The sequence below is a fragment of the Teleopsis dalmanni genome, chromosome 2 (genome assembly GCF_002237135.1).
Source record: "Teleopsis dalmanni isolate 2A chromosome 2, ASM223713v2, whole genome shotgun sequence".
In the NCBI taxonomy this organism is placed as follows: domain Eukaryota; kingdom Metazoa; phylum Arthropoda; class Insecta; order Diptera; family Diopsidae; genus Teleopsis; species Teleopsis dalmanni.
The window spans coordinates 49,788,350-49,805,612 of record NC_051847.1 but is presented as its reverse complement, the minus strand read 5'-3'; the positions used below and the strand labels follow the sequence as shown (position 1 = coordinate 49,805,612).

General features: G+C 27.2%; 1 protein-coding gene across 1 annotated transcript; it reads left to right on the top strand.

The window, feature by feature from the left end:
• The first annotated feature begins 442 nt into the window (after nucleotides 1-442).
• On the top strand, nucleotides 443-3,352 carry LOC119680693 (Golgi pH regulator-like). The gene is made up of 7 exons (XM_038093636.1): nucleotides 443-560; nucleotides 620-890; nucleotides 988-1,213; nucleotides 1,279-1,463; nucleotides 1,524-1,705; nucleotides 1,766-1,951; nucleotides 3,057-3,352. The coding sequence occupies exons 1-7, from the start codon at nucleotides 519-521 to the stop codon at nucleotides 3,327-3,329; spliced, it is 1,365 nt and encodes a 454-aa protein (XP_037949564.1). The 5' UTR covers nucleotides 443-518; the 3' UTR covers nucleotides 3,330-3,352.
• Nucleotides 3,353-17,263: the final 13,911 nt, after the last annotated feature.

Sequence of the window (17,263 nt, the reverse complement as noted above, 5' to 3'; positions counted from 1 at the left end):
GAACATCGTAATTAGAGTGTAGTAAAAGTATTGGTGACAAATTTAAAGCACTCCTTTTTTATATACATAAGCGTGATTAGGTGAATAGGTTGGAAATCCTAATAGATCCGTAGGAATGATCAGATTAGAGTTTTTAAATACAGTTAATGAAGATAAACATAACTTAAGTGTGTCTTTCAACGAATTTTGCGAGATAGATCACACTTTTATGTCTTTAGATAATTTTAAGCGATAGTTCACACTAATAATTCGCCAAGTATATAATATTTATATGATAAAGTCAAAAAAGTCCACTGTAAGCACTCGCAATGGTTCTCAAACTGTTAAGTCAGCTGTTCTCTGCATCAGCTTTTAAAAATATTTTTGTTTACTCTACGATTTGTTGGCAATGTAAAGTTTTTAAGCCTATTTAAATTCATTAAAATTAATTTGCAAATCTACTTCGTTTTGTAAATAATGAAATTATTTAAAGAAATAAAATAAACAATTAGAGAAAATCAATAACAAAAAAATACGCGATGGCGTTTTTAGAAGACTGCATTATAGTGTTCGTTTCACAGGTTGGTGCGAGGCCCGGCATGTTAATCCATAAAGTAATATTTTTAATTTTTTTATATAGGTTCTTTTTTTTGCTGGTGGTTGGATATTTTTTCACAAGCAACTTTTTAAGAATTATGAAATTCGTCACATATCCGTGCAATTAATATTTTCAATTACATTTGCCTTATCCATAACAATGTTTGAGTTGATTATTTTCGAAATTCTGGGTGTGCTGGAATCAAGTTCAAGATATTTTCATTGGCGTTTAGGTTTAACGCTTTTACTACTGATGGTCATAGCAGTTATTCCACTTTATATATTATATTCTGTAATACATAGCATTTCGTTTGGTTAGTTTATTTTTTTTTTTGCTTTATTACAAATATTTAACTTTATGTTAATGTTAATGTAATTAAATATTTTATTCAAATCATTTATTATTTACAGTTTCTGACAAATGGGTGCGAATAATCACTATGATATGTTGGTTCGCGTTTCTTTATGGTCTTTGGAAAATTGGTGATCCATTCCCATTGCTAAGTGTTTCTCATGGCATATTTACAATAGAGCAAGGTGTTTCACGTATAGGCGTGATTGGTGTTACTGTTATGGCCATACTTTCAGGATTTGGTGCAGTTAATTGTCCATATCAAAGCATGACATATTTTATAAAGTAGATAAATTAATTTATTATAATAATTTAGTTTAATTAAATTTAATATGGAATTTAATATTCAGGCCTGTGTCCCAAAGCGATGTCATCAATTTAGAACGACGACTAGCGTTGACCGTGGATATGATAACTGGCAAAAAGAAACGCATTGCATTGGAAATGCATAAACGCAATAAAAGCAATCAAAGTAAACCGCGTATATGGACATTTCTGAGTTCAGCAGTAAATCGTGTAGATATTGGTGGAGAAAGTAAGAAATTTAATGTATTCTTATGATATATATAAGAAATTTATAATTTTATTTACTTAGATATAAATCAGCTACGTATGGAAATATATGGCTTGGAGGAGTTATTACGACAACTGTTTCTAGAAATAAACTCATTAAAAAATATGCAGGAACGGCAAAAATGGTCTCAAACTTTGCAGGGAAAATATTTCAATGTTATTGGACATTTTTTCAGTGTTTATTGTCTTTGGAAAATTTTTATAGTAAGCTGTAAATTTCTTAAATAATTTCATCTCTCTATATAAACTTCCATATAAATTTAGTGTACTGTAAATATAATTTTTGATCGCGTCGGTAGAAAAGATCCAGTAACACGTGGCCTCGAGATAGCAGTACATTGGTGTGGTTTTGATATCGATTTGGCATTTTGGAATCAGCATATATCTTTTCTACTTGTTGGCTGTATTGTTGTTACATCCATACGTGGCCTTTTGCTTACTTTAACAAAGGTAATTTTTATTGTAGCTCATAAAAAGGAAATACCATCAATGATGTACACGAGTGGGTGGGTAAGAAGTTGGAGCAAATATCCACAAAAAATTTCTAACCATTTTTTAGTTGACATAATATGTTTTTCTTTTAATGATGTTTTCATAAAAACTGAATTAGTTTTTAAAAACTCCTTTTAAACAGCTATTAGCTGTGGTACGTATTTTATTTTTTCTGAGTATATGGTACAAAAATAGCTCTTAGGTATGAATTGGGCGGTTGAAGAAGCTCAAGCTCCACTAAAATCAATCAACCTAGGATTGATAGATTTATATATTTTTCTTTTTTTTGTTTATTTAAATTGGGTTAATCTTAGTTATCGATATATATATACCCTTATACAACTATCACAATATTGGTACACATACTTAATATTGTCTAAAAATACAATGCGCCAGAAAACAAGACTGAAGGAGAATGAAGCAAGAAAGGGGTTAGAGAAAGTTAAAAAAGAGGCAAGAAAGAAGCAGAAGAGGTGTGTGAGAAGCGAGGGAAACACATTAGAGACCTGTAAAAGGCGAAAAAAATAGGCGAGAAAAAATAGGCGAGAATTTCTGATCGTGTCTTTCTGACACGAAAATGAGGCAACAGAGATTTGACAGAGACCCGAGACGAAGGTGAAAGAAATGATAGAGAGAGACGAAAATGGGCATGTGTACCAAAACGATATTATAGTTCAAAAAATAGTCGAGAATGAGGCAAGAAAGACACAAAAATGAGGCGAGAGAGATTTGACAGAGACCCGAGAGGAATGTGAAAGAAATGATAGAGTGAGTCGAAAATGAGCATGTGTACCAAAACGATATTATATATCATACTACAGACTTTATTTTTATATTAAATATTTGATGATCGGACTACACTGTGTGTCACTAAATTCTCTTTTTTAATTTTTAATGAGTCTGAGGTAATAATGGTTTAAAATTTAAAAACATGTTTTAAAGGATTAATAATAAGCATTTTTGCCTTAGACAAATTTTCCTGAAGTCGCTTCAATTAAGCTATAATCATCTAAAATAAACTTGCTTTTTTTAAATAAATGCTTATAATTAAATATCTGTTTAGTTTTTTTACAGAATATCATCCAGTAAATCATCAAATATTATCGTTTTAATATTAGCACAAATTATGGGCATGTATTTTTGCTCATCAGTACTTTTGATGCGAATGAATATGCCTGCAGAATATCGTGTGATTATTACTGAAGTACTTGGTAGTTTGCATTTCAATTTTTATCATCGTTGGTTTGATGTGATATTTTTAGTGAGCGCCATAACAACAATTCTGGTATTGTATGTATCTCAAAAACCAGGAAACTATGATTCCACTATAGACTAATAGCTAATTAATGTATATAATTAAATTATTAATTATTTCTATTTATGATTATTTAATAATTATTTTGATAAATAATTTCATTTTTGTATGACTTCCAATTGAATACTATATATAAATTGTACATTTATTACACACAGCCATTATTTTAATTTAGTTATTTTAAAATAATTTTATTACTTCTTAATTCTTGCACAATTGTATTTTAAAGTTATTTAAAAATTTATTATATTCTCACTGTTTGTATAATAAATTTATGTACTATTTTATATTATATTTATTATGAAACCTATTTAATTTATATATATATATATTGTATGTTATTATATTATTCAATTATCAAATAAAAATTGTAACACTGTCATTTATTTATGTAACTGTAATACTAAATTAGTTTGCCCATAAATAATTTTGTATTCTTCAAACATGTATGTTGTTTTTTATGAAATAAGTTTCTTAAGTATTATTATAGCAGACTAAAAGTATATAAATCAATTATGTTGTCTATATTAGACACCTGCTGAAACAGTTCTAAGTCAACAAAATATTTAATTCAATTACAATTCTCAACATGTTCGCACGCAATGCGTAATTATAAAAACATATTTACACTTGGAGTCACGCAAACAGTGTCATATCTTGGAGTGAATTATAAAATTCGGGTTTCTTTCCGTAGATATATACAATTATTTTCGTTTGCTTTGTAAAAAGTCTATAATATCAAAAAATTAGATTATTTGTATAAATATTAAGATATTCAAGATATAATATGAAAGGAACAAAATGATCTTATAAGGGAAGTTTAAGTGAATTTTATAATTTCAGAATGATTGGCAGGAGAAGAAATAGGTTATTTTACCTTACATTCTCTTTTATTATATCCATCCTTGAATTCTAGCGAAGCATAGCGCCCCTACAAACTTTATAAATCGAGTTTTGTCTGGAACATAAATCAGTTCTTATCTGTAGTTAAATTAATCTCTACGTTTATAAACAAAATCCTGAAATGTACATTCGGCATATAAGTAGTGAGTATATTATACAAGAGGGAATATATAAGATTTATAGAACACCTTATAGATACCCATTCATATTAAGTTTTTTTTCTGAATTTAAATTGCGCATTTAAGAAGATATTAATGATTTAATTAAGATTTCAAATTCTATTTCAGATATATATATATGCGTTGGATAGATAAGGATTTTGTTTTATATATTGGATCTTTACGACTAACAATAAGTTTTTGAAAATTAGAACTACTTATATTTGTCACACATTAACAATAACAAATTAGCTATAATAAGTAATCTTTATTGTTCAGACCTGTACCTATCTATAATTGGGTTAGAAAGAATAGAAAGGCTTAGGAATTATATGTGCTGGCAAGAGGAAGTCGCAAGCATAGAACAGGAAAAGAAAAACAGTAGGAGTAACAATAATAATAAATAATAAGCTAAATGTATTTGACTTGAGGTTGGGCGGTATGATTATATTAGATGTGAATGTCTAGACGTAAAAACGAGTTTTCTGGTTGAAGAATTAATGCGGGTTGAAATAGTTTTCAACAAATTTTTAACAAAATTTTACGAATTCTTATTTCGCTATAGGTGGTCATAGATTATTGTGAATTTTCTTATTTCTAATGTAATATAGTGCTTTTGTGATTAAAATTAATTCTTTATAGGGTTTTAGATATATAATTAACTAAGAAATGTTGGCTAACGGGAGAAGTATACGGATTTTAAAAGAAGTTTGTGCCAAGGTGAGAGTGTTGAAAAGAGTTTATAAAATTAATTGTTCAGATATATGAAAATGTAGAAGGATAAAATAAAGAAGGACGAAGTATGAAAATAATACAATATAATAATTAATAATATATTATTAATAATTATTATTAATAATATATTATTAATAATATATTATATAATATATTATATAATAATATATAATAATTATATATTATATAATATATTATATAAATATAATATAAGCCTTGTATATGAACTATTTTCTTGGTTTAACAATTGTGAATTAAAAGATGTCGGTGTCGTCTCTTAAGCTCGATATATTAAACGATATCGTTTAATGGTGGTTACATTCTCATTAATTGCATTAGAGTTACCTACGACTGTAACTAATATGGCCAAACTATCAAGTAGTATATAAGTGGAACAACATGTGAACCAGTTCACTGTAAGTATCCTGTATCCTATATCTATATACATACACGAATACTTTGATTAAGTTCGATATTAATTCTCCTACCACTAGGATATCTATTTAAGAATTGCATTTATAATTTGTTGCTATGTTTTTCTTATCGATTTCAGAACTTAAGTTGAATTGCACGGAAAAAGAAATGAAGATGAAGCCATCGGTATCATATTTTTATGACTAATAAAGTTAAAACAGAATGAGATAGAATTAGATATAAGCAAATAAGGTAGTAGTTAAATTTTAGTTGGACGACAATATGAACAATATGAGGCCAATTTTAAAAACTGCATAAAGGTTTCAGGAAACCAAAGGAAAAATATTTTCAGATCATTAAGAGACCCTTATAAAAACGCCTTAAATTACTAAAAAAAGGGTATTGAAGAAGAAGAGGAACCGGTTACTTTTCATAATTTGTCATATCAGTGGTTACTTTACTGTACATTTTTTCTTAACCATTGATTAATAATCTTTGGTTATTTATTATATCCAGGTTAGTCGTACAATCTAAGAAAAAGACTTGCCCAAATTGAAAAGCTCGCGTATTTTAAATTAAATACGTTACCTTAGTTTTTGGTCGCAATAATATAATATTTTATAATATTTTATTTATTAAGTTTTGGAATGATATTAAATCAATATTTGTTTTTCTTTCTTTTTAAATCATATCATATGTTTTTAGATATTTTTAAAGCATTTTAATTAATTTCATTAATTAGGTATAAGATTCTCCTAAATATAAATATATCTATATTCAGTTATGGTATACTAAATCATATTTAGTTGGCTTTTGCGTGATAATGGAAACTAGGTTGGAGGAAGTGTATCTATGTTGCTTTTCTTAATGAAGTCTATAGTACGAGCAACACAGTTGTTCATTCAAACTAAACAAATAAATACTGAGTGAGTCTACAAAAATACATTTGACGTAATCGTTTATGTATGCTTACGAGTATATAAAACGAATCCAAGAACGCAACAGTCATAAGGGCAATGAAAACCTCAATTCACACGTGTGATACGCCTTTAATTTTGTTGGAAAATTTTTTTGTCATGTGAGTGGTTCCAAGCAATCACACATAAAGGAACATAAATACATAAATATTTATGTACAATACGTAATATCCTTTAAAAAGAAATTAGTGTTAAAATGTATTATTTTGAATTATTACTAGGGAAAATAGCTACAGTATTATTTGACTTGTTGTAATCATAATTGTTATATACTTCAATGAGTTGAGATTAGAATGTATGCTTAATGTTTTTTTAGTTTTAATAAAATATTAACAAATAGTGAGTCATTATAATAATTAATATCTTTAAAAATATTAAATTAAATATAATGATTAATAAACTGGAAGCAATGTAGTGCCAGAATTATTATGAAAAATTTAAAAAAAGTGAAGAAATATCATAAGTTGGAATGGATATCTTCACCCTTTCTTTATTATTTATAAAATCCCGCTCTTTTTTGTTTTTATCTTAACGGAAAATAAGAAATCTTAGCAGTTTCATATGTGCTAATAACTAAAATCAAACATAGATAGTACAAGTGCTACGATAAAGTATTATTGTTATTGAAAAAAGCAATATTAATGCACTTACCTACAGAAAATAGTATATCTATCAGGAAAAAATTTTATAACTAATGGGTTAATAAATTTCTTTAATATTATAAAATAATGATTTTATTACTTTACTTCCGTTTTCCTACTAAGTGTAATTTTAATCTTGGTATACATTCTATACTACAGTTCTATACTATAAGATTTTTTTAAAACTAAGATCCTATGTATGCACACTCTGCTCTTTAGCGGCATGGATAGAAGTATGGTATGAATAAAAGCTGTATATATAAGAAACATAGTTGATAGAATAGCAGTTCTCTCTTAGAGATGAATTTATTGATTGCAAAGCATCATTTCAGAGTTATCTGATTGTTATATAGCAATTAAAATGATTCTCTGTGTGGTTAGGCGAATATTTTTTTTGGCTATTAATTGAATTTAAGAAATGGGACTGACTCATTTTGGCTATTTTTTTTATATATATTGATGGTATCAAATAATAACAAATTTAAATCATTTTAAGTATAAGAAATATTTGAATATTTTAATAATAAATGAAATCTGCATAGTAGGTTCAGTGCATAAATAGTTTATTGATTTTCTTGCTTACAGTTGACCACTTCAAAGAATGGATTATGTAAGTGAAAGTGACATTAGCAATCAAGGATAGTAATCTCTTTTTCTCTTTCATCTGAAAATTAAAAAAGTATATAGTTTCACATCTGCTAAATGAATAAAATCAAATACAGACTGTAAAAGTGCTACAGTAAAGTACTATTGTTATTAAAAACAGCAATATTAATTTATATAGTTACTGCAAACAGTTTATCTATAAAAGCTTAAATTTATAACTAACAAATTGAAGAATTTCTTTAATATTATCAAATAATTATTTGATCACATCCGTTGCCTTTGTTTTTAAACGACGTGTTCAATTTCCAATTGCAAAGTACATTTTGTAGTCCCCAATTTTAATTTTTTATAAAAGAGTCACATCATTATATTAATGATCAATGAAATATCAATTACTGGCCTAGTTTAAAGCATTTGCTGCCTCGTGGTTTCTCTATATCCAGGAGCCCCAAAGTCGTTAAGCTTTCCTTCGGTTTTCAGTGAGTCAGTAGTTTGCTGGCATTAAAGCACTTGCATTAAATGAATTTTTTAAAAATAAGTATTTATAGTGAGGCCAATTAAAAGAAATTACTATACTGTAAAAACTTTATGACATCAGATCACACAGAAACGTCTGAAATGGCAGTAGGTTCAGTTGCAGAAATAAGTGTCGTTGATATTATAATTGAGAGTATCAAAAACATCATTTTATCACATTTTGATCGAATCTTTGAGAATTTTACAAATATATGGTCATCAAATAATAAAGATCGTTCCAAACAGGACTTGTGTGACATATTTTAGCGGCAGCTTCTAGTGATAATCACGTACTTCGATAAGGTCAACAACCACTTCCCATACCCTATAGTTCATTGTTATTGTTAGTTAATTATAATTAGATAATCACAATTATAAAAGTAATTATTATTATATTGAAGTTATTTTGAGCTAGTGCACTTAAGCACTTATACTCTTTTTTAACTCGAGGTATTTTCAAAACCGCTCTTTACACCTTGACTAGATTATTGTTTATCACTTCATCAGACTAAGCAATAATTGACTTCAGATCTGCATACCTCCCCGAGGAGCTTGTAACCATTTTGAGATTTGATAACGCGGTATTGGTAAGTCTGTCAGTTTTCGCAAATAATTGCAGGGTTCTATCCTTTATGTATTTTTTGATGAGATCAATCTTGATGTCCATGAGGATGTCATTCATCCTAATGTATCATGGAACTTTGAAAAGTCTTCTCAGAGCCTGGCTGTGTGCAATTTCTAGCTGGTTAATAGTAGTGTTTGAAGCTTTGCTAAACGCTTCTCAACCATATAGAAGTGACGTAAATATCTAGTTATTAATAATTGACACCAATTATCTAATTATATTTAGATAAGTGGTATCATTCCTTAGTAAATAAAATCAACGAATTTAATCATTTATTTCTATATATTCTTTTTTGGGTTTATTATAATATGGTAAAAAGTAAAATTTATTGTATAATTAAAAACTGGCTAAAATAGGATTGAGTTATTTGTTTCAGATATTTTTACGTACATAATAAAATATGGAAGTCAAAATTGACACCAAATTAAAATCATTAAAATGGCCATTAAAACGTATTTCAGTGTCGTGAATTCTCATTTTATTAATGGGAGTTAATCGTTATTTATTATTATTGCAGGATAATATCTGCTTTTAAATAGTTCTGAACAAATCATGTTGGTATATAGCACACCATCTGCGTGGGTGTGAAGCTAATAAATAACTTTGTGGCAAATCTGCTAATAGAATGGTAAATTTGCGCAATTGCAAAAACAAAACTAAGTAGAGAAATACCAAAATACCACACATATAGTAAATAATAGCCTATTTTAATGTGTAACGTTCATACTTTTAAATTCTGTAGGGAACAGCAGTCTTTTCAGTTGTAAATTTTCCATCAAAGTAAATTATTAAACCATAAATTGCATAAACTGTTGCTGAAGGAGTAATGTTCATGTGCAGCTGTATGTGCTCGGCATTCATAACAACATGGAATATCATAATAAAATCCCTGTGTTAAACATAACCAACGGAACATGTTCGGGTTGCCAATTTCGTTGTGCTACAATTTCCTATTCAATTTAGCGCTGAGTTGCTTAACGTATAAAGGTTGGTCGTATTCAGGCATGCAAAACGAAATAAGTATAATCTGGCACGATTAAATTATACATGTATCCTATATCCTCACCCAAATGTTTACTCATAGCATATGTATTCCTATCAAAATAAAAGGGTTTACGTGTTTTACTGATATTATTACTGGGTTTGTTCACACTGTCTGCTTGGCAGCTTGTGGTGTCGTCACTATTGTAGGCTTTGGCATGCAAACTATAATTTTAAGTGTTGACCAATGCCTAAGTAATGCTCTCTACTGAGTTAACTTCGTTTCCATAATAATATTTTTGATAGCAGTTTTTACAAAAGTTTACACATATAAGTGTCTAGGACAATGGTATAGGCGATGTTCAGTTCACAAAAGGATACTTACACATTTATAGCTGTGATCTATGCAGTCGAGCCAGTTCAGTAGTTACCACCAGTTATGGGTGTGTTTATTTCAGTTTCATTGTTAATGTATTAGACATATATATTTCCATTATTAATACAGGGTCATAAGAAAGCATTTAACAAACTAATAGGAATGAAAAATAGTTTTTAAGCGAATAGCCAATAACTAATAGAGTGTGAAGTAACCCAGTAGTGGGAGGTGAAATTAACTGACAACCATAGTTAGAGTAAATTAATAATAATTGATGCTAATAGCTGATATATGCATTTAAAGAGTTAGTGCATTAATAAGAAAACAGAATTTAAATTGACTAAATATTCTTAATGGAAATGTGAAAGTAAAAATCAGTGCGTTGGTACAGCTTTTCTGCGTTATCTTGAAGAAGACAGGGTTAGCAGTAGATAACTTGCCATCTACTGCTAACTCGAATGAATTTGAATGAAGTTTTGTTTCTATTTGCATTTGATTTTAACAAGTTTATCTTTGATGAGTGATTTTTTTTAATCAAGCCCAAACTTTTACTCAAAGGGGTGATCTAAAATTAGTACAAGGCTAAAATTGTTAAAATAACACTGAATTTTAATAATTAAAAATAACTATAATCAGTTCTTTATTTAACTGATTTTTGAAATCATTCTTATATGCTAGAGCAAGTGAATTTTAAATAAACTTTCACAGCAAATTAACAAAACTCTAAGTTAGAATAAGACAAGTACGACTTTGGCTTAGTTGAGTAATTAATACTAACTTTGAGTTTCAAATTATCGCAGAGTAAGTTTAAGTCTTGATACTTACAATCTGAAAAAATTATTTAGGAATAATAAAATATAAAAAATATTGCAAAAAAGATCACTTATGATGAGTACTTGACTCGAAACATCTGTTTTGTCAGTAAAAAATTTAATTAAATAAAAATAATAAAATTTTGCTGTAATTCTTTTATATAGATATTTGTCTATACATTAGTTTAAACAATACAAAAAATATATATTCTTTAATATATATTCTTTTTATATTAAAAAACAAAATAAACTAATCGTGCTAAGGTCTTATAATGAAAGCTTTTATTTCGAGTAGTTGTCAATTCACTTTTTAAATTTTTTTTAATTGGTGAAAAAAGGAAAATGAAGAGAAAATAAAAGCATATAGACTTATTTTTATATTTGTTTTTATTATTATAAAGTAGTCTTTATAAATGTTGCCGACATTTCGAAGTTTGGAATAATACTTCGTCCCTGAGGAAGAAATCAAACGAGCTTCGAAATATGAAACTTTTTTAATCAATTAGAAAGAGTTTATTTTTGAAAGATGCGGATGTGACACCTAGATTCGGACATTTTTGAGTCAAAGGATTTTTTTTGGAAAAATACAAAAGATATTCAAGAAGATATTTAAAACTGAGTTATGTAGTTGAGTAATGGTAAGATCCAGTTTAACTGAGACATTTGATCTTGCAGTGGCATGTAAAGTTCTCTTTACAGCATTTTTTTTTTGTAAAGTACATTGTGTTCAATCCTCAGATGTGAGAGAAAAGATATTCTATCCTTAGGTATGAAGTTGTATAATAGTGTTTTAATGCTATTACTGTTGAATTGATGATATTGATGTTGAAAGCTCAATCAATTGTTTATTTTCTTAATGATATGTTTTTTAATAGATTTCAGAAAATCTTTACCTTTGGAGTACTTTTAGAAATTGATCAGCAATCAGTTTTCAGTTTCACTGCGTAACTTTGTGGTTTATCACATGAACCAATAGAAGAAAATATATAAATAAATAAGTTTTAAATAACAAATTAGTTTTTTTAACAAGTTTTTAATCGAAATAAAAAACTTTAGAAGTTAGCAAATTAGTAGTTAACTCATTTCCTATTTTATCAAGAAGTGGGTAAATATAATAAATGTTAAAGGCTGCTTTAAAGACACACAAATTCTTAGAGTATTTTACAGAAATACCATATATTATGTGGAACTTAATTTTAAATGAATAAAGTGAAAAAATTAATACAATTCTTTACTATCAATGGATTATTAGAACTTATGTTGTATCCAGAAAATAAAGGTTTTGTTGGTATATATATTTTTTATGACAGGTTAGTCTCTATTTCTTTACGAGAATAAATTACACATCAGAGGATATCAGCATTCATTAATTTTGATATAAAAAATACTTTTTTTTGCTCTTATATATTATTCTAGTATTTTAAATATAAATTTTATTTTATTTATATATGCTGAACAATAGTAGAAATTACACGAATAACATGATACTCGTGAACTTGATTTACTGCGCTGTCCAAATAATCGATATTAATAGTGAATTTTTTCACTCAATTCTGCAGAAGACTTCATCATAAAAACTGAAAATTATAGTCCGCAATAATGCAGAAAACATGAGAATCCATGCAACTGTGACTGAAGAGATTCTAGCAAAGCTACGACATTATTGAAAAATCTGGAATAAAGTAATATGTTTGGATTTAAACAGTCAGTGAAAATGATTTGTCCCATATTTCATATGTTAATTTAAAAGATAAAGGGATGTTTTAAAATATAGTAATCTTACATAAATGAATGCTATAAATATATTTCGTTTAAATTCAGCTTTGCTTTCTTATGATATATAGATCTGACAAGTTTGTTAAATCGAATATTAAATGGGAGAAACTGTGGTGATTTGCATTAAAATCGACATGAACATATAAAAACTATTATTGTTTAGTTAATTAACTTATTAAGTATATTTTAATTTAAAATAAATCTTCTTTTTGTAAATAGAAAATTACCCATTGAAAATTTTTTTCTAACATAAAAACCATTACGGACTTGGGTTCCCTAAGTGTGTACTTAGGCTACTTACTGGTAACTTTTTATAAAATTATATTTCTTTAGTATTTATAAAAGCAAATTATATTATATTTATTCAACTAGTAGTTTGAATCTGTAAGTCATTTAACATATTTTTAAATGTTAACCCAATTAACGCAATCGTACATATAACAAATTTTTTTAAATACTTCCTATTGGAAGTAACTAAATAATGTTACTCATACGCACTGAATATGAAAAATATACGTTTATAAAATTGAACTATATCGTATGTGAGATAACTAAATCATATAGACTGACAGTGTATTTCGCATAATGATAAATGTAAAAGTTAAATTGAAAATTTATGAAAATATATACTTGTATAACGTTAAGTTGTCTAAAGTAGTTTTTAAAATTCATGGATACCTTTTTAATTATAAAAAGGCTTGTATAATTCTAATCCATCGAAATATTGAGGACTCTCAATAAAAAGTCCATATATCACATAAAAATATATATGTAGAAAAATCAAATGCAATCAAATATTTTATGAATTCGTCAAATTATATGCATATTAAAAGCAATAGAGAAATTGAAAGTTACTACGATTTTGGACTCCCAGTTAAACGAGACATAACTGACTCTAACCGAAAATAGCCACTTTTATTATTTTTCTGGTTAAGTTCAATGACGGACATTCATAAAGAATGAGACTAGAAGAACTAACGAATTGACCGTAATCGAAAAATAGGTAGTATTGATTTTATCCTGTCTAAGATCAAAGACGGGCAGTTAAAACCATGAGACCAGAAGAACTAATATACTTACCCTAATAGAAAAACAGGTATTACTATTCGTTTCTTGGTTCAGATCACTGACGGGCAGTCAAAAATAATGGAACCAGAAAAAATAATATTCTTTTCTAGTTAAGAACAATGACAAACATTCATAAACAATAAGACCACAATAACTAACATATATTGACCCTAATCGAAAAACAGGTGCTACTATTTTTCTCTTGGTTAAGATTAATGATGGACATTCATAAATAATGATACCAAAAGTCTCATCTCTTTCTAAGCTCATGTGTTGTCTCAGATAGACCAACCTTATTGCGATAGTACCGCAGATATTAATCAGTTTCATTAAGATATTATTATAAAGTTAAATTAAATACAAATTATTACAACTATATAAAAATTTAGTTGTTTTTAATCTATTTATTCCAAAAAATATTTTTACCATAATCTTGTTTATTCAATTTACTTTTTACTATATATTTGGTACGTATATATATACATATATATATGAAGGTAAATATAAGGTAAAAATTATTTGAAAATGGGTAAAATTTGCCCGGTGCATTATGAGAGAAAAAAGGTTGTTAGAATTATAAAGACTAATTTAATAATAAGGCTCATAGACCAGATCAATGATAGGAAAAATTAAGTTAATCAATTTATTTTAAGTGAAATATATAATAGTACAAATTCTTGAATGTACATAAAAATACTCACAATTTGTTACTTATACATGGTCACCACACATATTACCAAATCATTATAATGCTGAAATACATATATGGTAGAGAATAATGCTTCACAATAATTAAGTTATATTGCCACCCTGTAAGTCCTTTGACTGTCTTTTTGTAGCCCAACAATTTGATACTTAGGGAGAGGCATTCGAATGGACTTCTTTTTTCCTTCATATACTTTTATGTTCATTCACGAATTGGTATATAGATATGTTTATATATGTATAAAGATACATATACTTGTACTCGTATATATGCCTACATATGTATATTCGAACATAACTATAAACATATGAATTTACTCTTTTATGCAAAGATTCAGACAAGGACAAACCCAAATAAAAAGGAACACAAAAATAAAATTATATTGATATTTTTATTTTTTATGTTTGTAACGAAAATGCCATTATATAAGAGGTTGCTTAACTTTACTTTATTAAGTTCTTCCTTTTTTCGGCAACAGGAGTCGAGGAGTTGTCTGCTCCACTCAACTTTATTTTGTTTAAGGATATCAAAAAAATGACTTGTCTACACAGTGGAGTAGAAAAGTAAGGGAAACGGCTTATCAATTTCAGCAATTTTAGTATTATATATTTTGTTACAGTGGTGTAGAAAAGTAAGGGAAATGGCTTATCAATTTTTCACAAAAAGTCTATGCTTTTTCGCGTAGACTCCGTGGTGCTAGTATATCAGCATTATCAGTATTGTTGGTCTCAGCCCATGCGATAGATTTATCGATATTTTCAGTAGCCTCAGAACGTTTTACATAATTGTGTTATAATTTTATAAAGAAATATAAATTGTGAAAATAATTAATTTCTCTTCAAGCAATTCATTTTTGGTCATTTGTAAAAAAATAACGAAATTTCTCTCTATTTTTAAAATTTTGAATGTACAACCTAAGAAAATTTTAACTTGAACAGATTTTGAAAAATATTAATTTTTTTTTATGTTCTTATGGGACGACTTAAAGATAAACAGTCTTTAAGTTGGTCGCTTTCATTTACGTAAACATTCAACACTCTCATTGAGTGTCCTGTAAAGACATTAGTCTTATGATAGTTTGCTGATGGGTCACAGTCTTTGAGGAAACTTCCCTAAAAGATTGAATCTTCCGTTTAATCAGAAAATTAAGTGAATGATGCACATGCGCGGCGCTGATATATTATTACAGTAGCTTTATATTTTGAGGATTTTTACCAACTCCAGGATCTCACTCTTATGAACATATTAGGTAACACAATTATACTTATTGTATAATTGGATATTTAGAATCGCCGATATAACCTAACCTAACCTAGATCTCTCTTGGGTACTTATGAACACTTTATAAAAATTTTATTTCAAAGGTTTGAAATAATACTTCAATATATTTTTTTATTTGTTTGTGGGTTCATTTTTTATCGATGTAGCTTTGTTGAATGTATAGAAAATAACGAATCGCTAATAAATGATACTTAATATCAGACAATAAGAATAATTTATTTTTTTTGTCTTTAGGTTTCTTTTGACTATCTATGAATAAGAATATCCAATTTTATTCAATTTGATAGAACCATAACTTCGATAAAATAAATGATACTTAATATCAGAAAATAAGAATCATTTCTTTTTTATTGTTCTAGGTTTCTCTTGACTATCTTTGCATAAGAATGTCCATCGATAAAATATCGAATATCGATAAAATAATGAATGTTACTGATTATTAGAAACTAAGTATCATTTTTTTTTTGTTCTAGGTTTCTTTTGACTATGAATAAGAAGATTCAATTTTAATCAATTTGGTAAGCCCACATATTTAATAAAATTAAAATTACTTATTATCAGAAAATAAGAATTATTCTTTTTTTTTGTTCTTAGATTTGTTTTAATTATCTGTGAATAAAAAGTTTCAATTTTAATCAATTTGGTACACCCATATCTTTTATAAAATAATGATACTTATTATCAGAAAATAAGAATCATTTCTTTTTTTATTGTTCTAGGTTTCTCTTACCTATCTATGTATAAGAATATCCATCGATAAAATATCGAATATCGATAAAATAATGAATGTTACTGATTATCAGAAAATAAGAATCATTTCTTTTTTTGTTCTAGGTTTTTTTGGACTATCTATGAATAAGAATGTCCATCGATAAAATATCGAATATCGATAAAATAATGAATGTTACTGATTATTAGAAACTAAGAATCATTTTTTTTTTGTTCTAGGTTTCTTTTGACTATGAATAAGAAGATTCAATTTTAATCAATTTGGTAAGCCCACATCTTCAATAAAATAATGATACTTATTATAAGAAAATAAGAATCACTATTTTTTTTGGTTAGATTTCTTTTGATTATCTGTGAATAGAAAGATTTAAATTTGGTACACCCATATCTTCTATAAAATAATAATTTTTTATTATCAAAACATAAGAATTATTTTCCTTTTTTTTTGTGTTAGGTTTCTTTTGACTATCTATGAATCCCATTTTAGTCAATTTCGTAAGCCCATATCTTCGATTAAATAAATGATATTTAATTTTTAATATTTTCAACGAATGTACAATAATATTTAAAACATGTGGAGTAATTTTATTTTATGTATATTGCAAATGTTTGAACTCTACGCATAATCAAAACGAATTACAATTTTTTGCT